A 27,762-nucleotide genomic window follows, 5' to 3' on the forward strand; every position below is an offset into this window, starting at 1 on the left:
CAGAGCATCTGAAATGCAAACTTTTCCCGCGCCCTTAATCGGGCCCGCACCCTACGCCGTAAAGGCTTTTTACATGCATGCTCCATCGTTGACAGATTTGCACCTCTCCCTTGAAAGAGTGGAAGGGACGTGTCCTCCACCCCCACTGCACCTCATTTTTGAAGGGTGGGGGACACAATATCAAATGTTCTCCGTGTCTCTTGCCCACCTTTATTATAAAACTCATGTTTCGCATCCCAAACCTCGTGTCCTGTCATTGTTGTCAATCCTGGAAGGGGGGGGGGGGTGGAGGAACACAATGTTCCCCAGTTTTGTTAACTCGTGTGTCTTACTTAGTTCTCTTCACTATAGTTTACTTTACGGTGACGCGGTGCCGTTCTGCAACCTCTATGGCGAGTTCAAACGATATTGGTAATGTTTTACTCAGGTAACTCCGAACCCAAGGTTATTAACTCTGTTCCATTTGACGCCACATTCAACTGAGACATTTCTGAAAATCGTTTTATTTTCCCGCAAACCTTGCGTACAAACATTGCAAACAATCCATACCCATCTTTTAATAAAAGTCAAAGTATTTCCAAAATCCGAAAAGGCCCAAATTCTACTGCTCAAAATGTGAAGGCTTATTCTACTGTTTCGTTTGCCATTGGGTCTCTATTGGCCTAAGATTGCACCACAGAGCATCTAGAATGCAAAATTGTCCCGGGCCCTTACGCGGGCCCGGGGCCATGCCGTAAAAGCTTGCTCGCTCTTTGCAGATTTGCCGCCCAATACTTGGGTCTTACATGCGCACCTGTAGATCAGATATTGTAACTCAAAAGGTTATGCTCACATTTCAAAGGCTTTATGTTCTGTTCTGTTAAAAAATGCATTTAATAGGCGACAATTCAAAATGGCCGGAGTAAAATATGATTGCTTAATTGGGTCTTATAATGTATATTAATTGTATTAATGCTATAGCTTGTATAGCTTCAACAACAACAGTATTTTAGAATCAATACCAAATTTATAGAAAAATATTAATAAAAAGGCGGCCATTTTAAATTCTAAGATGTCCACACTTTGAAACATGTTTTGTTCTTGTTCCTCATTGGGAGTCTTATTTAGGTATCTAGTCGTGGTATCTAGAAGTGGCACTTCTGATTTTTTAAAGGGACTCAATTTTTGTTTATAATCTCCCAGAATATTATATTAAAAGTTCCACTGGAATACAACCTATGTGAGTGACCCTGGTTTGAATTTTTTTTAATGATTTATAGTGCTGTATGCCAAAAAGAACAATGTTAACTAGTAAAAGGTTTTTAGTTATTCATTTTGCGATTAATTCTTGCTAAAAATACCACAAATAAAGCTGATTCAGATCATGAGATAGTTGGCGAAATTAATAAAAAATGTAACTTTATTCAAAGCTGTATCAAATAATGACAAAGAGTAGGGTTATAACCAGAGAAGCTAACATAAAGCAGTCCTTATCATCAGTTTAAGAGGCTGAAATGTAAACTATTTAGATAGAGAGATGATTTATTATCTGATTGATTACAAACACTGGCTGCTGATACAGAAATCTCACCGACAGGTATTCTTGTAAATGAATCATAATTTTCATATAGAGATATTGCTTTGATTATCAATGTTTGCCAAAAAGTTACATCACAACAATGTTATGATTAAAAATATACAAAATACAAACATGAAACCCAATAAACTAATTTGTCCTTACAAACAACACGGTGTTCAGCAAACTTACGCAACTACAATATCTTACTAGGAATTCAAATCTACATTCCTTCTTGATGGGATTCTACAACTATTATTCAAACATCTAAGCAGATCATTGCCATTAATTGGAGAATTGTCCCTTAATTAACAGTAAATAAACATACCATTGTACGCTACGTCATCCAATATGCATTTTTCGTTCCATTCACCATGCATTTTTTGTTCCAACCAAAATATTCGCACCATTGCACATTCATTATTTGTATAATATGTTATTGGGCAGCAAATTATCCACATCAATATTTCACTTGACCTGTTGACTGATAGACAGACTGGATTCTTGGGAATCTGAATCTATGATGAAATATTGTAACAATTTACTGATTGGTCATATCAAACTGTAAAATGTGCACCTATTAAAGCAAGCTTGTCCAAAATGTACATGTAGGAGGTTTATTTCACAATCAAACTAAAATTAGGGGTGAAACACGTGCCTCTAAAAGGGAACAAAATCGTATTGACATGGACACAGGAGAAATAGGTTTGTATCAAGTAAAGGAAACATTAAAATTAAATACACATTAAATAAAAATATAACACAATAAACTAAATAAAAATGAGACTATGAACAACAAGAATAAGTATAACTTAATAGGATATATATGGAGAGGATATTGGATTATTTTAGATTGTTTGTGCAAACCTACAACTAGCAAATAGTAACAAATTGATGAATACAACTTTCTGTGCAAGTACAACAACATAAGAATTTTAAGAAATTCTAGGAACACTATAAGGAACAGTTAATAAGAGATACAGTACTTAATTGAAAACTCCCTTGTGGCAAAAGATGTCAGTCTTAATTTTCCTCTCTCCCCCAAAACCCCACAGTCTTGCACACTTCAAACAGCGACTTCGCCTACAGCTACGGTTAGATCGCTCGCGTCTGCCTACTCTACAACACTGGCAGACACACTGATCAAGCCGTAGCTGTAGCTGAAGTCACCGTTTGGGACACGGCCTAAGTTTTGTACTCCATGTAAAGTCATCAGACACCATTACCAGATCCTAACGGAGTTTTAAAACGCAACTGGATTTGAAGTTCTGGTTAGAAACAGATCCCAGGTCTTGAGTATATACAACAATGTACCCTTTGTAATGGAGGTACTTAGGCTATAGTAGTGTTCCTGTGGGACTTTTTTTGGTTAGAGTATCGCAACTTTTCTGTGGAATGACAAAATTAAATCCAATGGGGATGCATAGTAAACTGACCTTCCTGTCAACTTACCGCGACCGTAAAACTAACAAGCTGAAAGAGGTCAGCAACAGTAACTTAACAGGGCCGCTATAAGTCCACTGGCAACAGCTCCACGTTGTAAACCAACCATGGCCACACTGTAAAATGCTATGCAAACGTCTTGGAATATAAGTCCAGGTTGGAACCCACAGTAGATTTACACTAACGCCAGTCACAGTAACTTTCCATGTGGCAGGGAAGAACATATCCAATGGGAACACAGCTTAACATGGCTTAAGATGCAGTACTTAATACAAGTCTCATATTCCTATTGCAAAAGTGAGACATACGAATGTTGCTTCATCTGCGTCTCTTAGCAGGAGAGGCAGAGTGGTTTGGAGTGCGTCTTGTCCTTGGGGTCCCCGGGGATGATAAGTCCTCCATTGGCATTGCTGGTGATCTGGACATGGAACGGCCTCTCTTACCATGCAGTGGAACATGACTAGAGTTTTCCTGGGACTCAACTGTCTGACCTGACTGGGCCACACCTTAAGACAAAAGCAAAACAACAAACAAGTGAAAAACAATTCTATTTCAGACTATATAGACCTCTATCATGCTGCCTCCATCTTGGTCATGTTCCTTGTATCGAATAACAAATATGAATGCGAACAGTCATTGTGCAATTAGGAACCAGCCTTGGTTTGGTTACATTCATATCAATGGGAGAAATTCAAGATGGCTGCACTGATGATAAAGGTCTATAGGTAGGGCCTTTAGGTCAATGAGCAGTTTTGAAACAGTTGGTTCTTCATTTACATTTAAAGGGACACGTTTTCCTTTAACGTAATGAACTAACAGGGCACACCAATTTGTGGTTGAGTCCACAAAATGGCAGACTGTGTTATTTCGTAAAGTAAAAGGAAAACAATGCAATTTCGAGGCATATTTGAGTGGATCATTATAATCTACTTTTAAAACATCTTTCAAACAGGCATGCAAATGCCCGTTGAAAAAAAAGAGGAACATTTTCGAAGGCACAACGCAAGTGCGAAGCGAGGCAGCCGAAACCGCCACGGGACATGATACCCACAATGGTACCCTAGAAAATGTTGAGGTTTATTATGCTCTTAGTTGCATTGTTAGCATGTACTAGGCTTATTTTACATTATTGTAGTTGTACATTGTTGTTGCCATGCATACACTAGGCTAACAAAATAAATAAAATTTGCGGAAACGCGGAAGAGTTGCATGCCTGTTCAAACCATATGCATTTTATAACAAACAAATTCAAATGCTTTTCATAGACGAAAGCTCAATCCAAGGCAACATGTCCCTCTCAAAAACATGTCCCTCTGCTAAAACAAAGGAGCACCTGTGCAAAAGGTTGTAATCCTATTTGTGCATTTTTGTCGCTACGCGGCACTATGATTTTTGGTTGTCAGTAATTTGTGTGATTTTTCATAATGTTATACTTTTAAAATACATCAAATGACAAGGATCTATAATGTCAGTTAGATAAATCAAATATTGAGTGGCTTTAATTCGTGGAATGAAAGGAATATTATCGCTCGGTAAAATTTGGACTGTTCCATTTCACTCAGCTTTGCCTTGTGAAATGGAACAGTCCAAATTTTACCTTGCAATTCATTCCACGAATTAAAGCCACTCAATATTTGTATACAAACACACATGGGTGTTTATGGGTCAAACCAAAATGTAATATTCTTTATCCCTGATTTCCATCTAATTAATAACAATTCTGCTCATTTTCAGTACAAAGTTTGTCAATCAATTGTTTATGACTAGATTTGTGGGCACTCATTTTCTAGAGAAAGCCCACTCAATCTTAAATTGTTATCCTACCAAGTTTCTTCTCAATGAGTGCTAACTGTTCCTTAGCTTCTTGACACTCTCGTCGTTTATTCCTCATCGACGCAGAGTTCTGCTCTTCTTTTTGTGCTTGTAGTTCACGTGCAGCTTCTATTCTCTTCTGCATTGCCTGTTCTAGACTCTCAGCCAACTCTAATAATCATACAATCAATAATAAATGGCATGTTAGGCTTTCTTAGACGTCATTTCTTCTCTGTTGGCAAAGTTGTCTCTTTTCAAGAAAATTTTAAGGCGCAGGGAAATCAGCGAAAAGTCCTGACAAATCACACGCCTGCTTGTAAAAAACACACATATATCTGTGTGCCATTGGGTCTGTCTGTGTGTACATGGGGAATAATTGGATTGGTTGTTTACATGAGTACTGCCTTACACGCATTGACATTGGTTGTGTACATGAGTACTGCCTTACACGCATTGACATTGGTTGTTTACATGAGTACTGCCTTACACGCATTGACATTGGTACATGTACATGAGTACTGCCTTACACGCATTGACATTGGTTGTGTACATGAGTACTGCCTTACACGCATTGACATTGGTTGTTTACATGAGTACTGCCTTACACGCATTGACATTGGTTGTTTACATGAGTACTGCCTTACACGCATTGACATTGGTACATGTACATGAGTACTGCCTTACACGCATTGACATTGGTACATGTACATGAGTACTGCCTTACACGCATTGACATTGGTTGTTTACATGAGTACTGCCTTACACGCATTGACATTGGTTGTTTACATGAGTACTGCCTTACACGCATTGACATTGGTACATGTACATGAGTACTGCCTTACACGCATTGACATTGGTTGTTTACATGAGTACTGCCTTACACGCATTGACATTGGTTGTTTACATGAGTACTGCCTTACACGCATTGACATTGGTACATGTACATGAGTACTGCCTTACACGCATTGACATTGGTACATGTACATGAGTACTGCCTTACACGCATTGACATTGGTTGTTTACATGAGTACTGCCTTACACGCATTGACATTGGTTGTTTACATGAGTACTGCCTTACACGCATTGACATTGGTACATGTACATGAGTACTGCCTTACACGCATTGACATTGGTTGTTTACATGAGTACTGCCTTACACGCATTGACATTGGTTGTTTACATGAGTACTGCCTTACACGCATTGACATTGGTACATGTACATGAGTACTGCCTTACACGCAGTGACATTGGTTGTTTACATGAGTAGTGCCTTACACGCATTGACATTGGCTTTTGATCACATCGACCACACAATTGCAGTTTCCAAGCTCCTCAAGTTGGGAGTTCCACCACATTTAGCCGCATGGATCGGTGATTTCATCTCTAATCGTGAACAGTGCGTGAGATACCTCGATTGCTTTTCGGAATGGACCCCTACTAATGCAGGTGTTCCACAAGGCACTAAGCTCGGTGCCATTATCTTCCTGGCAGTTATCAATGACGCCGGTTTCAAAGAGAACAATACAAGTATAAAACACTTCAAATATGTTGATGACATGACTGTCATTGAAACCCGTGATGCCAGTGTTGGATCCAACCTCCCATCTGCAATAACTGATCTGGATGTTTGGTCGTCGGACAACAAAATGCAACTCAACGTGAAAAAGTGTTTCACCATGGACATTTGTTTCTCGCGGAACCAACCAGTTCCCCTCTCATTGACTCTAAATGACAAAACTATAACACAATGTGCAGTTATTAAGCTTTTAGGTGTTTTTATTCAAGCCGACTTAAGATGGGACACGCATGTAGGCTCAATGATCAAGCGTGCAAATTCCCGCCTTTTCATGCTTCGTAAATTGAAGTATCATTACCTAAGCATATCTGATCTTGTTGCTATATATACCTCCTTTGTGCGGCCAATTTTGGAGTACGCTGCACCCGCCTGGTTAGGTGCTTTGTCAAGTAAGCAGTGCAATGATCTGGAAAGGGTGCAAAAGCGCGCATGCAGAATTATTCTTGGCAATGACTACGTGCGCTACTCAGACGCTCTACAATTGTGCAGTATTGAAACACTGGTATGCCGTCGTAACCACTTGTGCCAATCTTTTGCCAAAACTCTCCCTTCATCAGTCCTAAAGCGCCTCTTGCCAAAGAGGTATGATAGTGGGTACCAACTTAGGAACTCCGGACTTCTGGGTCAGTTTAAATGCCGAACAGAGCGCTATAGAAAGAGCCCTCTCCCTCACCTCACACGCCTTTTTAACAACTGAATTGCAATAGAATGCAGCTTTTTATGCGCCCTTTGACTGTGCCAGCAATATTTTTTTATCCAGGTTTTTTTTCCCCGCAACTTTCAGAACAATTTATTTTATACATTGTAAATATTTGTCTCTCCTTAATCAATTATTTCTTAAATAATGTGAAATAGTGTGTTTTTTCTTATTTTTTAATCTCTGTATATTTTCCTGTAATTCGACCTCCGGTCGCCATGGGAATTTGTTTTTAAAATAATAAACCAATTATGAATGAATGAATGAATGAATTGGTTGTTTACATGAGTACTGCCTTACACGCATTGACATTGGTTGTGTACATGAGTACTGCCTTACACGCATTGACATTGGTTGTTTATGTAGTCTTCCTTTGTAGCACAACAAGTATTTGGTTCTATTTTCCACAGCATCGACCGTTTCAGTCACATCATAATAATAATAATAATAATAAGACTTGTAATACGCACGTATCCACCCTGCTGGGTGTTCAAGGCGCAGTAAAACCAACAACAAACAAAACAAAACAAAAACAAAACAAAGAAAAACAGACCCAACAAAAATTAGTCCTTGAAAACCTGTGACATAAGATAAGTTTTGAGAAGAGATTTGAAAGTTGTGGTACAAAGACAAGTTCTGAGTTTAAGTGGTAGAGAGTTCCAGATGCGTGGCGCAGCTGAAGAAAAAGACCAGGGGTCAATTTCACTAACGCGTTTTGGTCATCGCAAACGCCGAAATCGATCGCTAAATCTAAAATCCATCGCAACTTAGCGATGGATTTTTAGCAGACGATTTCACTAAAACTTAACGATGAATATACTCGTCGCAAAGTTTTATTTAGCGATGACAATCTTGCGATGACATGTTAGTGTTCGCAAAGTAAAAGTTCATCGCAAACTTATGATACATCGCGCCATTATGTGCTTATAGTTATAGCGGTGTACGTTTTGACGTATAAATTGCCCGTGATTTAGAGTAAAATGAGTGGCGCTACATTATTTTAGTCTTGCGGTCTTTTACCTGGTGGACTCAGATTGCCGATGACAACTATCAGCGACGCAACTGCAGCAAAGAGCCCCTTAATATCGGTAAAAAAGAGATACTATATGGGTTTGATTATTTTAACCATCATTTTTAGAAAAAATGTGTAATGTATTGGCAAATTGACAGTGTGAAGCTATATTATTAGACAGATATGTCAGAATTTTCATCAACCCCACCATAACAGATTTACGAAAACTGTTTATTAAAATCTAAAATTATAATAGAGGCCATAGGCCTATAAATGCTTTAACCCTTTGTAAATGAATGCCTAAACATCGTCCACAATAGTTCGTAGGCACCAACATGACAACGACTTACATATAAACTGCACAATGCCATTTCATTTCGAGCGACGACCGACGATTTTGTTGAGGGATGTCAAAGGTCACTACTATTAGCCTCGTACAAAAACTTTATTCCCCTTTTAACGTCATCGCAATTGCGATGACTTTAGTGAAACGCAGAATTAGCGACATCGCAATTGCGATGGATTTGAGGTTTGCGATCTCATCGCAAGTGTGTTAGTGATGATCGCAAACATAGACGTTAGTGAAATCGGCCCCTGTCTCCCCATGAGTGTTGAGACTTGGGTTCAATGAGAAGAAGCATGGAACTCCATGGTTATCCAGCATTATACTGTGCCAATTTTGCATTAAAGATATGGAACTCAACCCAATGATGGTTGATAGAAAATACTGTGAAAAAAGGGAAGCAGTTACCGCTTTCCATGCGTTGTAGCAATATGATTCCCGACTGGTCCTTGCAGGTAACCTCACGTCTCACTTGCCATTTATGCGTCTTGTGAGCCACTACTTGATCAACGAGCATGTCGCAGATCTTGTTGTGTCTCACAATTCGAGCCCCTTGCACTTTAGGGCATTGGCCGGAGACGTGGGAAAGAGATTCCGTGGGTGCGTCGCACCCCCGGCAGGTATTGTCTCCCTCTCGACCCCTCAATATCGCCTCTCGTACTGGGTATGTGTTCGTGCGCATCTGTAGGGCTGCACAGTACTGGTGTCCCCGTAGTATAGAGGTAGTTATCCACCTGTTTCCGTGAGCATCATCCTTCCAGGCGTCTGCACCAATTCCCTGGCACGCTTTGGCCGCCCATTCGGTGTGTTCTTTGATCCTCCAACACTCCTTAGGTCTAGCCAGCTCGCGCAGGTCTTCAGCGTTTCGCAAATGTGCCACTCCCACTTTTCCTATACGGGCTATTGTGGGGTCCTTGCTATTGGTCGACGACATAATGGCTTTGGCTCTCAAGGTAGGGATTACCTTCTCAAATCTGACCATGCCCAGGCCGCCATTGCCGACAACTGAGTAGATCAGTCCATTAGTCGTACATGGAGGGAGCTTCAACCATTCCTTCACTGCCCCCCGGATTGTATTGTCAAGAGACCGCAAACTATTACCGCTTGTTTGCGTCATTGACAGTTGGAACTGCAATCTCGGGGTGACATGGTTACGGACCAAGTCAACTCTCTGGACTGGTTTAAGCGGAGCTTTTCCTATCCGCTCAATCCAAACATTTAACCTCTCCCCCAGATCTTCCATTTTGACGACTCTCCACGGTCCTATACGTAGTCCCAGATATTTAGTAGTCTCATCGGGTGTGATCCAGGGGATTGGCAGGCCGCCAATGCTCCAAGAAGCCCCTCCCGTTACCGTGAACGATTTCCCCCAGGGCTGGATGTGGAAAGCCGCGCACTTTCCCACATTCATGCGGAGCCCCGTTTTCTGGCAGAATTCGTCGGCAATGTCGAGTAATCGTTGTAAGTCCAGGCTTGACTTTCCAACTATCGCAATGTCATCTGCGAAAGCCAGGGCAGAGATAGAACATCTCTCCCCATCGATCTCGATGGAGAACCCTTCTTCTTCTTCTTCCAAGCGCCTCAACAGTGGGTCAATTGCTATGTTGAATAGCAATGGGAAGAGCAGGTCTCCCTGTTTGACTCCCTTCTTGAAGTAAAGGGGACCGGTCTTGCTGTCCCCTACTTTGAATTCAGTGAAACTTCCGTCATACAGCGACTTGATCAGGTCGATGACATGCGAGTCCATCCCAGCCTTCTCCAGTTCGCTGTATATGTGACGGTGGTTCACCGTATCAAACGCCTTAGACAGATCGAGGAATGCCATTGATATAGGCATGCGGCGTTTCTTATCAGTTTTAACCAGGGTGTCGATCAAAAACAAGTTTTGGGCGCATCCCGGAGCTGCCACGAACCCCCGCTTCCTTGGACTTAAACTAACTATCTTGGTTATTCGAGCAGTCAAGATCTTAGTGAACAGTCTCATTATGACTGAGCCGATAGTGATAGGTCTCCAGTTTCCAATTTGGTCTAGTCCTTCTGAGCACTTCGGGAGCAAGACTGATCTTGCGCCTTTTATGCTCTCGGGGACTTTTCCACACAGCATCCATGCTGAAAGCATGTTTGACAGTGTCTCCATGTTCATCGACCTCAAGTCTTTGACGGTGATACCGTCTGGACCTGGGGCACTTGATGAGTCCATGGAATGGAGACTTTTCACTATTTCGAGAACTGTTACTGGTTCGGTGAGTACGGATGGTTCTTCAGCACCTATGGAAATCTTAATGCCACTCCAGTCCTCGAGCCCTGCAATCTCAGGAGTTTCCTCCAGTTTTTCCCTATAGAAGTCTTCGACTTCCTTCGGATCAAGTTTGCACTTCTCGCGGACTTTATTATCCAAGATTTCCGCTACAAGTATCTTCTTCTTAAACTTGTAGAGGCTCTGAACCCGTTTGTACTCACTTTTCTTTCCTGCTCGTTTGGGGTTGGATTTGCCGGTGTTTGCTCCTTCTCGTACATCAACCATCCGCTTTTTGTTTTTCGCCCTTCCCGATAGCGGTTTCTTTGAGGTCTTGACGTTGAGTAGCCGTGTACTTTCCGCTTCGATCTCTTGCCAATGTGAAGGCTCGCTAGATCGAGCTTCTTTGGCAATGCATTTGCCCAACTGAGTCTCCGGGTTTAGACCTACGAATTCCAGGTATGCCTTTGTGTTTAGTGCTGACGTCGGTGTCGGCACTGGGACCGCTGCCCTTGTTTTGGGCGGTATAGGCACCTGTTGGTTTGTCCGTTTCAAACCGCGACGCTTGTCACTGATCTGCTTGTAAGTCTTCCCCGGCAGGTATTCAGCTATGCATTTGTTGATGTATTTTTCGCCCGCAAACTGCTTCTCCAATTCCCCGAGGCGATAGACTTCCTCCTCGGTCCAGACTTGAACCCTCGCCTGTGCCGATTTGGTTGTCGTTGCTCTTGTTTGCCTCTTTCTGGTTACATCGGCGGCCCTTTTACACGGCCGTTCTTCATTTCTATGATTGGGATGTTGATGGCGCTTGTGTTGGCCCAGCCCAATCTTCGATCTGAAGGATTGGCCGCAGATCTCACAAGGGAACGGGAGTGGGGTTGGGGTTTGGGTTTTTCCCTGGCATTTACCTGCATGACAGGCGAGTGTTTGGAACTTTTTGTATCTTCGTCCGCATTTCCCGCATTCTCCCAGAACAGTCACTTTCGGGTGGTGTGACTTGTAGTGGTCCACTAGACGTTTTCGAGCTGGGAAGAGTTCGTGGCATCGAGCACATGCTGTTTCTCGATAGGGAACAGTGTAACTTTACCACGGCCTCTAGCTCGCTTTATGTGAATGATCCGGTAAACTGTATGGAGGTATTAAATAATGCTCATATTCAACCTATGTGAATGATCCGGCAAACTGTATGGAGGTATTAAATAATGCTCATATTCAACCTATGTGAATGATCCGGCAAACTGTATGGAGGTACATGTATTAAATAATGCTCATATTCAACCTATGTGAATGATCCGGCAAACTGTATGGAGGTATTAAATAATGCTCATATTCAACCTATGTGATTATTCTTGTGACTCCAGTTCGGACAAATCTGAATTTTTCATTCCCAGAAGCAAACTCAGTTGGGGTGACCGCGCCTTTTCTATTACGGCCCTCAGGATTTGAAACAGTGTTCCTAATAACATCAAACAATCACCTTCAATACAGATATTTAAGTTATCACTCAAATCTCACCTGTTTACAAGAGGTAACTGTGCAGCGCAATGAGCAATGATCATTGGAATATGGCGCAATATAAATGTTCAGATTGATTAATCAGCCTTGAGCAAAAGGAGCTTTAAGTTACCTTTAAGTTTAGCAAGCCGTCTGCATGATTCTGGAATTGGAGCTCCAAATACAGCGCCTTTTAATTTCTCCAAGGATAGGAACTGATTTTGAGAGCCTCCAAATTTGCCGTTGCTGCGAATACGGTTACCATCTCGTGTAAGAAGAGGAGGGCAGTATGTGACTTTAACAAGCTCTTGTCTGTACGCTGTGGCATCTTCCAAGGTATCAAAGATGATGGTATCGGCTAGAAGCATCCCAAAGACTGATAACAAAATAAAAAAAGCAACAAAGGAAATTAACTTTATTAATAATATTAATCATAACAACTGTTGCTTCTTTTAAGGCTTCCTTTAAGAGTAGTGGATACGCCTGCTATTTAAAAATTGCTCGCACATCCATCACTCAGTGAGGCTCAAGGCACTTTTAAAACTTGTAGCATTTCCCTGCAAGATATGTGGGACTACAGTTGATATACGAGTCCTACTCATTTTACATAGCACAATGTAATGGTTTACAAGGTGCCATGCCGCAATATGCTGCCAATCCAGCCAGGAACACTGGGGCAAACCCCATCCGAAGGACGAAGCATCATGGTTAAGTGTCTTGCTTAAAGGCACTGGGCACTATCGATAATTGTCAAAAACCAGTATCCTCACTTGGTGTATCTCAACATATGCACACAAAATAATAAACCTGTGAAAATTTGAAATCGATTGGTCGCCAAAGTTGCAAAGTAATAATGGAAGAAAAAACACTCTTATCACACGAAGTTGTGTGCTTTCAGATGCTTGATTTCCAAATCACATGTGTCAAATATGATAAGAAAATTCTTCCTTGGTATCGATATCGTGTTTCATCGACTAGAAAAAAGTTAAAATTTGAGTAAACAATAATCGAGAAGGCAATATCCACTGCTGAAGGAGCTGTAGGGAGGAGCTCTAAGGTTGACATTTGGTCATCACATTGTATTTGAATACTAACCTAGTTTGCATTCCTCTTCATGCAAAGGAAACCTGAGCAGGGCTCTCGCAAACACTGGATTCCCTGTAGGTCTGTAGTTCTTGAGGTAGCGTAAGTGAGGCAGCGGCCTGCACAAAATAAACAGCAATTCTTCTATTCATTTGAAAGTTTTTAAATATTTTCATACCTCTGGAAGCTGGCCGAAGTTGAACTTCTTGAAGATAAACAAACTTTGAATTTCAAAAGCGCAACATCTAACTCCATTACAAAGTTCAAACATACTTAGAATTATTTAGGTCAGTTTGGTGATGGGCTCATCAAGAAAAGCACACAAGGGTCACAAATGATGTACAGAATAAAATTGTTTCAAAGTAATAGATTTACTCTGTGATCTTACATTAATCAGATTGTGGCTTTTTTTTATTGACTTGTGAAACAAGGACTTTTTAATAGTATAAGGCAATTCAATGATGACTTGTTTTTGGTATATTGTTGTACCACCGACCATTGTTTCTCTGTCCTTGTGGTCTCTTGTCTTTGTACGTCTTTTTCAGTGTGAGTCTGTCAATAGGTTAGGGTACAAAAGCCAAGGCTTCACCAAATACCAGTCAAATCTTCGGACTTGTTAATAGTGTTAACTTCTGTTTATAAATGTCACTGTTAATAGACCGTATTTAATATGACTTGTTAATAATGTTGGCTACCGTTTGTAACAGTCACTGTTAATAGACCATATTAAATATGACTTGTTAATAATTATAACTACTGTTTGTTAACTACTGCATTTTGCGTGCTTCATTGATGTACATACAATTTGCCTTACAAGATGGCAACTTTCATAGCAACAAAGGGGTTATTCAAAACGGTCTATGTTATGAAGCACCAATGATGTGTTATATCGAGTGAGGGCAGTATCTAAATAAATGTTAATTGAATTGAATTGAATTAAATTGAATTGAATTGAATACCTGTTCCATTCTTGATTCTTCTTATAGATAGAATCAATAGGTAGAAGCTGTTGTCTGCCGTTGGTTGCTTTATGTACCCTCATAGCTGCTGCATTAGTCTTTGTTATCAGACAATCCATATCAGATACCATATGCCAGGATAACACATGAGCTATTGTATCATCTTCTACTTTCGCTAACTGACCAACCTAATAAGCAAAATCATCAAATCAATCAATACATCTTTCATCCATTTAAGGCACTGGACATAATTGGTAACCACTCAAAATAATTTTTAGCATATCAAATTGTTTCTCATTCAAATACTTAACGACTTCAGGCCTGAAGCCTTTTATTATTCATCTGAAAGCGCACAACTTTGTGCAACAAGGTGTTTTTTTCTTTAATTGTTCTCTTGCAACTTCGATGACCAATTGCGCACAAATTTTTACAGATTTGTTATTTAATGCATATGTACCAAAGGTGTCCAGTGCCTTTAAGCAGTTTGAATCAATTCAAATTTAATATGCAAACAACTCGTCTTCTCAGATTTAGATCTTTAGTACTAGTAAAAACAAACATTAAAAAAACTAATGTTTGATCTGAAAGCTTGCTCAGCACAATGTGCAAGTGAAAATTATCTTTCCAATTAATTCTGTCTGCAATGCTTTCAATGATATCAAACTTTGTCTGAATAAAATGACATGTGGAAATTGTGTGCACATGTTGGAAAGCACAGAGCATTCAGCCAGGAGTAGAGGGCCATACAAGCTAGCTTGGTTGATGTGGCTGCATACTTTTAGGGAACTAAAGACAGTTTTGGGAAGTCTTAAGTCATGTTCCCATTGGACTGTTTTGGGGGTTTAAGTACCGCAACTTTTCAGTACAATGAGGGATGCCTAGTAAACTGACCTCCCTGTCAATTTACCGAGACCGTGATTTAAAAATAAACAGACCGTAAGAGGTCATTGAAGACTTCCGCGCAGCCACGGTAAATTAACATGATCGCTAAAAGAACAATGGGTACAGCTCCGCGCTGTAAACCTACCGCGACCACGCTGTAAAACGCTATGCAAATGTCACAGAATTATAAGTCCAGGTGGGAAGCCACAGTAGAATAACACTAAAGCAAGAAACAATAATTTCCACGTCACAGCGGAAGAACAAGTCCAATGGGAACACAGTGAGTGAGATTTGAAACTAACCCGTCCAAGTACATCTGGGTCAATTAATCCTAGGTAGGGGTTTAAACCACATTGTCTTCTTGGTTTCAGCAGCAGTGTTTCATTATCTCTCTCTAACTGCTCAATGTAGCTCCGAATATTGCTCACCTACATCATTCAAACAAAGAAAACTCATTATGAAGAGGCAATATAATTTGAATACTGAGTTAGCAGGAAACTCTATTAATTGGCTTGTGAGCTGTTAGGGATTTGTGTGAACATTGTACATTCATACATGCTTATTAACATTTGGCAAATTAAAATACAAAAGTGGGTGAGGGACAATTTTCTTGTACATCTTAGAAATTGGTACTGGCGCCAAGATTAGAAAAAGTGAACATCAACCTCAAAGACCAAGTAGAGGAATGGTCATTATTAAAACAATGTTTCAATGTTTCAACGGACTGAGATGAGGTTCATACCAGAACCAATCCTCCAGATTGATCAATACCAGTCAAACTTCATACCCAAACAGCCTCCATTTTATATAGTTCATTTCATTTAGTTTCATTGATTTATTCTGGTTGTCAAGCCAATAATTCTCAGGAAAGCAAACTTTGTCCATAGACTAGCCAAGAACCCATGGAGAAAAGACAGGGAAGGAACTTTCAGTTTTAGATGTGGGAGGAAAACCCCAGAGAATAGCATTCCTGGGAAAACCCATGCAGCCCGGAAAAGACTGAAAACCCAATCCACATAAATGTACATGTAGGTAAGATACTACTACCCCCAAAACGCCTAAAATAAATACTTGTTACCATAAAAACTGACTTGGTATTACTAGCATAGGAGAGCTCTGCAGTAATATACAGTAGTTTTTAAGAAAGAGGTAATTTCTAATGAGGGGAGGGGAGGGTTACTTACTGTGTTAATTTGATTCATAAGGGACCCCATCTTCCTGAGCTCAGATTTGATTTGGTTCTCATTTTGCATCACTTCTTCCACAGAATCTAAAGACAAGGGAAATTTGAAAAGTGAAGTTGTTCAATGTAAATTGTAGTAAAAAGATATATACCGATGTCTCCATTACTAGTTTTTTCCTCTGTGGTTAACCAGCATGGTTCAAAGGTACAATAAGAAGGCAGCATACATGTAGGTGCATCTTAGAAGACAATGTAAGCTTGCCTTGTGTAGCTCTAACTCTATTGTGTGCACTGATTAAGAAACTGGGTGCGTTACATTTCCACAAACTCATTGCAAGTATTTGCGCAAAACTTTTTGCTTATTGAAACGATTGGTTGCGCACTTTGTGATATCAACATGGCTGTCCTCTGTTATCAAGATGGAAACACCGTATTGTAGGTATATTTTAGTTCTCTTTTGTACATCATTACATCAACTAATTGATTTGTTATTTCAACTTGAACTGACTCACACTATAATTATGTTCGTCACAAGAAGATAACATCGTCTACTTTTGGTGTTGTTGTCCGCCATTTTAAAACCACCCACCAACACCACAACTTGTACCACTCAAAATTATTGGAAAACGTTGGCAACGTTTGCGAAAGTGGAATGCACAACTGTTCAAAGTACATAGTATTGGTCTTTACAGGGATTTGCAAATAGGATCCTGAAATCCTGTAGGCAGCCTGTATTCAACCATGCAGTGTGACCAAAGTTGAAGCCTACAGGCAGCCTGTATTCAACCATGCAGTGTGACCAAAGTTGAAGCCTGTGGCATATTAGAATAAGTGTAGTCAGGTTATTTGAATGCAGGAGGCTAGTGGGTTTGAAGGTTCCTGAAAACACACCCGATTTTTGTTTCTTAATTCTTAAAAGCAGAAGTTCATAGAAACACCGATCTTACGTCTCAATGTGTTTATACCCTGTCCCCCACCCCACACACAACACAAAGGCAGAGCTTACAACGGTGACAGTAAGGTCGTATCGGAATTGGTGTCTATGGCTACGGCTGTTGCTAAGGGTGTTGCTAAGGACATCCTATACCTCAACACATGATTACGCAGAAATCTAGCCTTAGCCCTTGCTGTAGCCGCCAATTTGGACACGGCCTAACATTAAAAAATACAAAATTAAAAACGTCAAATGTTCATCCCCCAAGACATATTGAAACGCATCAGACTTACATTTCATTTCTTCAACAAGTTTATCCGTCGTCTGAAAGAATCCTTGAAACGCGTTAATGGTTTGTAATAATGTATCTCTCTCTTTGGTTAACTGTGCCATACGATATTGCTTCTTTGCATCTGAGAATAAAACAAAACAGCAATATTTTATGACTTAAATATTCAACTTTTTAAAGCCATTTTAAGATATCAGATATTTTACTTCATCATAATCATAATTTCGCTAAACTTTCTTACAATACAACTGGAGGTAAAAATTTTTTTTATGTTTAACAAGATATAGTAAAAGGTGATGTTTAGGAAAACTGGACAGAAAACAAACATCAACTTATTAATACAAGAGTGGGTAGACATTTCTTACTTATGAATCAAAATGTTTTGAATACATTTCATTGTAGATAATGCATTATTGTAACACTGCCACCACAATTACAACATAACATTTAACTAAGTGTACACTTGCACCTAATGGCTTTACTTAAAGGGTTTGATACCTTCTGTAGATCAAGTTTTTGTCCATAACATGAGAAAAAAGGGTGACAATCACAGCACACTGTTTTAAGGAGTGTAAATGGGTCACTCCACCGAGATGGGAAACACTTAGTGACAGTTACCTGATATGACATTTGCATGATCTGAGACCTGCCCCATTTCCGCTGTATTTGATCACTGACCATCACAACAACAGCTTTGCATGGTACAGTTTGTTCCTTGTAATTAGTGCACAAAGTGAATTTAAGTGTTGAAAATAAACTTCTGGATGTAACATGGACAGCGTTACATCCAAATCATACATTTTTTATAATGAATTCCATTAAATGCACTAAAACAATTTATACTCCATCTAACAAAGGAGAATGTTCCATGAAATAATTGAGTCAAATAAATGATTTCTTTTCATAATATGGACAAATATTGCACAAAAATCACACTGTGTCTCAACTTGTTGGAATGACCCAAATACCTTCTAATGCTTAACTAGTTTGTCTCCCGAGACAAACATTTTTTACATTGTTTTATACCCATTTCTCAAAAATTGCAGCACCTCAGCAAGCAATATTTTAAGGGAAGCTTTTTACCATCATTATCTTCAAGTTTAATGTAAATATGTGGACATTGTGTTTTGTGGCAAACAAAAAGTAGCCACACCTTTAAAAGCAAATTCCATTGACTAATTGTACTTTGCTAGCTAAAATACAGTGTACCCACAACAAGAGATGATACACCTACCATTATAGAAGAGGAATGGTTGAGTGTATGCCTCCACGTCATGTTGCTTCAACTGTGGACTGTCAACTTCAACCTTCATCGAATATTCTCCACCATCTTTGCCAGGGGTACTCTCCTGTAATACTAAACTCTGTAGCCAAAATAAATAAGTACCTCATTATGCCGATTAAGGCAAGATGTATGCAGATTTTAGCCATGTTGGCATTGGACATATTTTGGGTAAACTAACTGAGCAAATGGGTAACTTCACCATTTTAAGTCTTGTGCAAAGGATCTATTCTAATGGAACTTGACTTGATGTTACTTTAAAGCCTTTATGCAGTGATCCCATCGATGGGTCGTTCGTTCTCAACTTGTGAGATTTGTTGCATTTTGTTGAATTGTGGAAGACTTTACCTGTACTGTGACCACTCCTTTGTTCATATTAAAAGCAGCTGTTGACTTGTTACCAACCAGCATTGGTATTTCACTATCATTCTCTCCACATAATGTCACAGTCACCTTGCCTGAGATATTTGTTCCTGTTGCATTACCATACTTGTCCTGTACAAACCAGAAATCAATAATAGTTAATCCTAATTAGTTTCTGCACAATGTAAATGTCCATGTACATGTACAGCAAAGAGACGGAGACTCAAGGCGAATCTCTTTACAGTTGATTTGATTTCTGTCAAGTATAAAACCAGGCTACAGGCCTATGATGTAATAGTCAAGCCTGATACTTTCTGGACGCAATGAAAGTGATCGCTTCGTGCCCCCTGGTCATTGCCTTGGTGCCCTTGAAATGTTTTGCAGTAGAAATTTACATTTTCCTCATAGGGTGCCCTTTACCAAGGAGAAAATGCCCTTTTTTTTGTTAGTGCCCCTGCTCTTAAAAAAAAAAAAACATACAGTCATTTTCATTGATCAACTACCTACTCTATTTCAAAAGTCAAAAGTCAAAAGGGTTAACTGTTCAAAAAACATACTAAATATATTAACATTAATTTTGAAATATGGTAATAATGACTTCTTGCTGATACATCACATCAGAGTTGCTCATTTGTCAAGCGCTGTCAATTAACATACATCACATCAGAGTTGCTCATTTGTCAAGTGCTGTCAATTAACATACATGTACATCACATCAGAGTTGCTCATTTGTCAAGCGCTGTCAATTAACATACATCTAGAAGACTTGGATAAGTTGCAAAATAGTTCCATGACATAAAACATTGTTAACTCATTGTTTGTAAGTTACCTTAAGTTGAAGCTTAAGTGTTTTGACAAGTGATCTACTGTGAGACTTGTGTGTGTTGGACACGGTTAACATTGCTTGCCTTGTGTCAGGGGCAAGTTTGAATGGAACCTCCGGATGAATGGTGTAGCACATCTACAAATGAAAACAAATAAATAATAATAATAACTAGTTTTTTTGTCAAAAAGTGACAGGTTTAGTTGGGGATCTTAGGTTATCTCGTAAAATACAATAGGTTTTATAGCTTCATTATATCAGCAGTTTAACTTTTAGCAGGTACAGGTAATATTAATCTTAAATGAGTTTGGGGATTTCCTGAACAATGGTAATTCCAAGTGCTACTTTAACCGTATCAATGCGCTTTACATAAGTGCCCTGGTCATTGGGCCAATAACATTTAAACACAGATAATTACCCATTTTTATATTGCAATAACATTCCTTTAATCTTAATCAGGTTCCTGGGAGCTGTCTTTTTCTTTTAAGACTTGTTTAAATTTGTTAAATTATGAAATTGCTGTTTGAGTGATTTAATTTAGTTAAATTATGAAATTGCTGTTTGAGTGATTTAATTTAGTTTGAAGTTATACACAAATATAACTCAGACACTGGAGTTGGGAGTAGAAAAAGGCTTGAATTGATGTGTTGTGATACTGCTCCTCAGAACAATATCATTACATACGATTCACTCCATCCAAAGACTCACAGAAGACAATTTGTTGTTTACTTCTTCTGCACACAGTCTTTTTATTTCTACCTAAGGCTTTTCATAAAGTAGTGCTCCCTAAGGTGCCTAAGATAAGAGTAACTCATTTACTTTCCCCATCCCTCTTTTATTTCCCTTCAACTCCTTAAGGAGTGGTCATTCCTGGAATGAGGCAAGAACCACATCCTTGAGTCCAGGTAGGTCACTGACCACTGACCTCCACACCCACCTCAGTATTCTAGGAATACCCATTACTACCACAATGACCTTCTCACCACCAGGCTCTGGGTGAAAGTTCGGTCATGACTAATAATGATATCACATGGTGACTGCTGGGCACCTGTGAGGGCAGAGATGGTTCTTGTAATAGACAACATGACAACAGGATATGGCAGCATGGAAAGCCATCCCATTATGTATAACTTACCACTTTGCTAACAATAACATTGGCATCAGAGGTTCCTACATGTATTTGGAAGATCAAATTATGCTGCCCGGCCACTTCTGGAACGGTTCTATTCCTGTACAATACAAGTATCAACAATAAATTCTTGTTAACGCATGTTTGCACTTTTTGGCAAACATTAAGGGCACCAAGACAATGTGGGGAATTTTCTAAGGGCATAGAAAAAATCATAAAAACATACTTCAAAGGACGTTAACACAACTTGAAAACCCAACAACATTAAAAAAAAAACAATAAAAAAAACGCTTTCAACATTATTACCCCTGGAGATAATCAATTATAGCTAAGTGTCTTGCTTAGGGACACAAGTGCATACACACTCATCAGTGCCTTTTTATAAAGCAATATATGGCAATATTATTTTCATGCACGCTGGTGTACACCTACATGATGATAATGCCTACAAGTTTGATGTTCACCGCTGTTCCCAAAACAACTGTGATTTTAACACAGCAAGATGTGCCGAGCTAATTGAGATTTGAAGTCTGGGTCTAGAATCAGATAGGCACTTAACACAGGCATGCAACTCTTTAGTTGATATTTAACGCAGAAAATTAGAAGCTTATATGCCAGACTAAAGCTAGCCACATTGTGGGCCCTTACAGTGACTGGTTCCTGCTGCATCCCCTAATACAAAAAGCAATAAAAACACTACAGAGCCAGGTTCTTCTTCTTCTTCCTATACGAGTACAAGCCTCACGTGTGAATATTATCGTACTATGAAGTGCAAAAGTAAGTAGGCCGCGGGAACATGCCGTTAAAAAAGCTCACAGAAATACGTGAAATAAGGTGTATTTATACAGATGCAGGTAGGCTGCTAGTGCAAGTAAAAGAAAAACTGCGGCTTAACGGAGCCGTAGGCTGGACAGCCGGCTCCGGAACTGGTCCAGTGATGGAGCTGTCACAACCGTGTCTGGTAGGTGGTTCCACAGACAGATGGAGAGATGGCGCTTGGTATGAATGAGTGTTGGTATACAAGTATCCTGCAGTGGTGTTGGAGGAAGCCTGATCTTGATGGAATGAAGTAACGTGGTCCACATGGTATGGCCACAAGCCCATGCACAACCCTATACACCATATTTACTTTGTTTTGAGCCCGTCTCTCACGAAGAGTTTGCCATTTGAGGTCTTCTAGCATCTTAGTGACGCTGTGCCGTTGATGGAAGTCGGCCTTGACAAAACGAGCAGCACGTCTTTGTACCATGTCCACTTGGTCAGATAAGTCGGTTTGGTGGGGGTCCCAGACTGTAGAGGCATACTCGAGCTTTTATTTCAAAGTGAAAAGCTATTTTTGTTCATCCACATTTAAACCAACACGTTCTGTAGTTTTTCGTAAAGATGCTAAAACTTCCACGTAACTGCTCCATTTTGACGAGGAACGTACATGCCGTTACATGCATGTACACACCATCGATGACAATGCTGTACAAATAACAGGGGAAAAACCTTTTTTAGCGAGCATGCGCAGACACGTCAAGTCTTTGCCTCAAGGCCTTTTTTTTGTTGCTGGTTTGCATAATTTTATCAGAGGGCGGTTAATCTCGCGCTATCACATCGTTCTGAAACGTCCTCTAGCATTCAATGTATCTTGCACACAAAGTAACAAAGAGTCTGTCGCAAAAAGGGAAATAAAAAGTTTTTTAAATTTATTATGCCTTAACAAGGTCGTGAAGCTTAATTTTCCACACAAGAATTGTACATGATCGCCCTGTGCATTTTTGCTACAAATGACTTTATGGGTAAAATGCATTGCAGACTTTTTGTGATTTGGAGTTCAGCGATTGCTATTGTTATTGATGTCATATTATGAGAAGGAAATCAATCTGGAATTGTGGAATACTAGTATCAGAAAGGCTCAATGGCGGAAAAGGTACAGCAACAATTGCCATGAAAAGTAACATTTTATAAGGGCATGGCGGCCATAATTAGGGACATCAATGGCAATTACTCACTTTGCTGTTATGAATATCAGGGCTGTACTTCATTACCCATGAAGTTTGTATAAGAAAACTCACATAGTCTTGGATTCACAGTTTGTTTAAAACATGAAATCATTACAGTCACAAATACATCTCACAATAATTGTGTCAGTTTCAAATTACAAATAGTAAGAAAAATTTCAGATAAAGTTATCTGCTCCAAAAATGTATTCATCAATTTTGAAGTGAAGCATTTGATTGAAATCTGACTACTCCTAACCTGAAATAGAAATGTCCAGGTTTATCTTCTTCCAATCTAGTATCTGGAACATAAGACACAGCTTGGAGGGATGCTTTACTGCTATCAGCGGAAGAGCCAACTTTCCATATTCTCATCAGCACATTTTTAGGAGAGAGTTTTGTGAATATGCTGCCATTTTCAGCTCGCACGCTGACATCAAAATCTAAAACCAATTAAAACAAAGACAGAATCAGATTTATAGAATCAGAATTATCAGTACTAAATCTACACAAAAACAAACAGACAACTCAACCCTGGTTCATACTTACTGCTAATGCAACGCTGATTTTGAAAGCACAAATTCCAAACGAATAATTTGCATCGGTTAAAGTGTGCTCAACTCTTGCAAAACATTTGCTGTGAAAACAGCTCTGTGACATCAACATGCGCTTCCCATTCGCTGTTTCATTTACTTGAATGATTCTTAGTCAAAATGAAAGATGTTTAAAGAGATAAACAATAAATATTGGATCTGTTTCAGTTCTACTAGTTCTACCCTACACTGACCCATGGTACATACAAACAGTCAGTGCTTCTTGGGTGTTGAGGGAAAACCCCACAATGCAACTTGGCTTGAATTCTAAACCTACATGTATGATGACCTTTACTGATTGATTGATGGATCATCAAAGTCCCACAGTAACAACATCGCAGACTGCATCCTATATTTACAGGTGGGTAACAATTGATACCAGTCAAATACTTAATTTATTGAGGTTTTTATCTAAATCTGAGATGAAATACATGGGATCTGATTATACAAAATAATAGGCAAGCTGCCATTAGCTAAAACTTAATTTGTTTAAGCATTACAAGTGAATGTTTTAAGATGACCATGGCAGTTTGGAGGTCCTGAACGATGCAACATTTTTACTTTAAACATTTTTATGTACCATTTTCCGTTTGTGGGCCATTTATTGAAAAACTAGTAAGCTGGAGACTACCTATTACGGTTGTTTAAAACAATCATACCTGGAAAGGTTCCACCAGCAGGCAACAAGAAATTGTTAGAATTTTGAAAATCTACTTCCACGCTGGTTATCTTGTTAGGATCAGGCTGAACATAAATATCAGCAGCTAAGACCAGCGTACTGCGGCCCATTGTTGCCTTTATTGTCAGTTTGTGATGTCCAGTTTGGGCTACTACAAGAGGCTTCCCAAATGTTGCACGTCCTTCTTTGTCTGCTTTAGACTGGAGATGAACATGGCTTAGCTGCAAGTTAGTGGATGGGATGAGAGTCAGGCGCACATTGGAGTCTGATGTTGGGTTGCCAGATTCATCACATAGTTGTACCGTTAAGTTCTTGTCTATCTTGGCATTACTGTAGACTAATATAGGCTAGAAGTAAAAGTAGACAACAATTATCAACCATCAGATTGATAGCAAATATACTGAATTAAAAAAAAAAAAATTAATCCAACAAAACAACTTGACAGAACATTTGGTGTGGAATACAAGGGAATATCAGAAAAACTAATGCATTCCAATGAGCCATTGCGAGTTAGATTTGAACAGTGTCTGGTACAATGACTTGCTAAGTCACAATGTACCGCTTACATTTGAATTCCTCAGACTATAGAGACAGTTGCTTTGTCAAATGATTTGGGCAAACCTTTGCAAAGCATCTCCAGATGAGCAAACCCTGGTACCATTCATTCAGAATTGTGATGGGTGTTCAGTGTCTCTTACGTAACTATGCAAAAGCTTGCCCCGAATCATGTGACATAGCAACTGTCTCTTTAGTCTGAGGAATTCACATTTCCATGGTAACTTGAGATCTAGCAAGTCATTGTACCAGACAATATTCAAATCTAACACGCAAACAGCTTATTGACAGACTGCCCAAGTCTAACTGGCAAACAGCTTATTGACAGACTGCCCAAGTCTAACTGGCAAACAGCTTATTGACAGACTGCCCAAGTCTAACTGGCAAACAGCTTATTGACAGACTGCTCAAGTCTAACTGGCAAACAGCTTATTGACAGACTGCCCAAGTCTAACTGGCAAACAGCTTATTGACAGACTGCCCAAGTCTAACTGGCAAACAGCTTATTGACAGACTGCCCAAGTCTAACTGGCAAACAGCTTATTGACAGACTGCCCAAGTCTAACTGGCAAACAGCTTATTGACAGACTGCCCAAGTCTAACTGGCAAACAGCTTATTGACAGACTGCTCAAGTCTAACTGGCATTCCAAATATTGACACCTGTCATGCCTGTTTCTGTTTCCTTCACTCAATCTCTCATTCATTCACAAGATTCCCCTGTAAATTATCCAAAGTTTAAATCAGTCTTAGAATTGCAGTCAACATTCATAATTCCAAGAGGAAGCGCTAGAAAAACAAAATGTGCATAAACTTGTAAATAACTAATATACATGTATTCATGACTGAAAGTCAAATTCTCACTGGTCTACTCTACATCACATGCAAATTGCTATCTTTGCTGTATTCACGCATACATGTATGGTAAAAACGCATGACAAGTTAACTGTAGCCCAGGCAACAGTCTATTTGTCATGCACTTTACGATCATGGAACTGTTTCCCGTTGTTGTATAAGCACACGGGAACATCGCTCTAGCGACATCCAACACATGAACAAACTAATCCTGATGCATTTTATTTCACATTGGTCATTCCCTTGCTCCCAATATTGTTTTGGTAGCTGCATACATGTATGTATGAAGTAGAGTAAAACCAATATACATGTCACGTTGTTTATTTCCAGTGAACAGTCGATTATGAGCTCCCCTCTAAATTGGAAGCTTTGCCTAAGGAACTAGTTTATCAACTTCCAATACCTCGAGGAGCTAATATCGATTGTTCACCCAAACCATGTTATATTTGTATATTGCTATGTGAACTACTCATTCCAGCCTACAGCTCTAAACTATCAAGAACAGTAATGGACTAAGTTTAATTGTTTATTTAGACTGCTTTGGGTCTTCTATATTCTCAGTCCCCTAGGCCCCACATCCTCACTATTCCCTGTGCTTGCAACACTACTGACACAGTTCAGTGAGCACACACACCCCAGACACTACCCCAAGACTCCAGAGCAGGATCCAGTTTCACCACGCATCACCGAGCTCAGTTTCCCGCCTCTATTTCCACAGTACTTAAGCAGCATGCAGCATCAGAGTCCAGCTTTCTCCAGAAGACGATCAGAGCATACTGACCGAAACGTCGAGTTGAAACCAACAGGTTATTTTCGTTCTCCAGAAGACAATCAGAGCATACTGACCGAAACGTCGAGTTGAAACCAACAGGTTTTTTTTCAGAACCACCCCAACTCAATAGATATAGTCATTACATGGTGTTACCGCAAACCTTTACATATCGTATTTACACCATGCAATGTTTCAAATTCTACTTAGTTGGACTACAAACCTCATTTAATGCTGGATCAACGAATGTGAGTTGAGTTGGGAGTCCTGCCATCATCTGTAGTTTGATATAATCAGTGAAGTCATGGTACTTAATGCAGAGTTCTCTCTGTCCAAGGTTACCTCCTTCAAAGCGTATTTGCCTCAGAGCAAAGCCAGTATTTGGTAGAATCACCTTCTGAAGCTGTTTGGTCTTTAAACCTTCCCCAGTTACCTCAAGATGGCTCAGGGCACCATGAGGTACCTGTAATCATAACAATAAGAAAAATAGGTTCTTAGATAGCAATTTATCACACCCTACAGGGCGGGATCAAGGCACTCAATATTTTGTCCTGCAAGGTATGTGGAGTTAAGCTTTGAAGTATGAGACATAATCCTTTAAAGCACCGTGGTTTTACAAGGTGCTGTTGCGCAATAATCAAACCAGGAACACCGGGGCGAACCCCTTCTCTTTACAATAAGTGCACTGGGTTCTTTTATGTGTGTTACACAACACACAGGACCAACAGCTTTACGTCTCATCAGAAGGACAAAGTATCATGGTTAAGTGTCTTGCTTAAGGACACATATGTCATGTCTGGGACTTTGCTGATTAGAAAACCAGAACTTGAATCTGGTGCTCTTAATCGCTGGGCCATGACACGCCACACAGTTCATGCAGCTAAGGGACCATGGACAAATTAAGAAAGCGGCTGCCCCGCATGCAGAATCGTTCCAGAACATAGTCGTTCCAAAATTGTCATGGGACCGTCCCAAGGTGGATTAAGCGCTCCAGTGATTTTTAAGTTCCCTTATTATCAAACTCTCTTGTTGGTGCCTTTTGTTGTTCAGATTACATGGACAAGGCAGCGTGTAAGTAAGCCACCAAGGGGTGAAGTATTAGTGTTTGTGGTTTAGCTCAGGTATACACAAGACAATGGGTAGGAGATATGTCCATGTATCAGGGATGCCTCTTTCCTTCAGAGCCTGAAAATTTGTTTTTAAAGAACCCCCCCCCCTTGTCCCTTAGACCAA

General features: G+C 39.8%; 1 protein-coding gene across 1 annotated transcript in view; it reads right to left on the reverse strand.

Annotated features, from left to right (window-relative positions):
* Window positions 1-1,369: 1,369 nt before the first annotated feature.
* Window positions 1,370-27,762, reverse strand: part of LOC117300627 (structural maintenance of chromosomes flexible hinge domain-containing protein 1-like) — an 89,476-nt gene continuing 63,083 nt past the window's right edge. Inside the window, exons 28-42 of the mRNA XM_033784308.1 lie at window positions 26,753-26,992; window positions 24,333-24,699; window positions 23,340-23,523; window positions 21,102-21,195; window positions 19,973-20,104; window positions 19,129-19,275; window positions 18,733-18,862; window positions 17,503-17,622; window positions 16,277-16,362; window positions 15,395-15,520; window positions 14,211-14,398; window positions 13,264-13,370; window positions 12,302-12,544; window positions 4,823-4,981; window positions 1,370-3,504 (exon numbers count right to left, since the gene is read on the reverse strand). Coding sequence (XP_033640199.1) covers window positions 3,317-3,504; window positions 4,823-4,981; window positions 12,302-12,544; window positions 13,264-13,370; window positions 14,211-14,398; window positions 15,395-15,520; window positions 16,277-16,362; window positions 17,503-17,622; window positions 18,733-18,862; window positions 19,129-19,275; window positions 19,973-20,104; window positions 21,102-21,195; window positions 23,340-23,523; window positions 24,333-24,699; window positions 26,753-26,992 — 2,511 coding nt within the window. The 3' untranslated portion in view covers window positions 1,370-3,316. The remainder of the gene's footprint in view (window positions 3,505-4,822; window positions 4,982-12,301; window positions 12,545-13,263; window positions 13,371-14,210; window positions 14,399-15,394; window positions 15,521-16,276; window positions 16,363-17,502; window positions 17,623-18,732; window positions 18,863-19,128; window positions 19,276-19,972; window positions 20,105-21,101; window positions 21,196-23,339; window positions 23,524-24,332; window positions 24,700-26,752; window positions 26,993-27,762) is intronic.

The sequence above is a fragment of the Asterias rubens genome, chromosome 16 (genome assembly GCF_902459465.1).
Source record: "Asterias rubens chromosome 16, eAstRub1.3, whole genome shotgun sequence".
Classification (NCBI taxonomy): Eukaryota; Metazoa; Echinodermata; class Asteroidea; order Forcipulatida; family Asteriidae; genus Asterias; species Asterias rubens.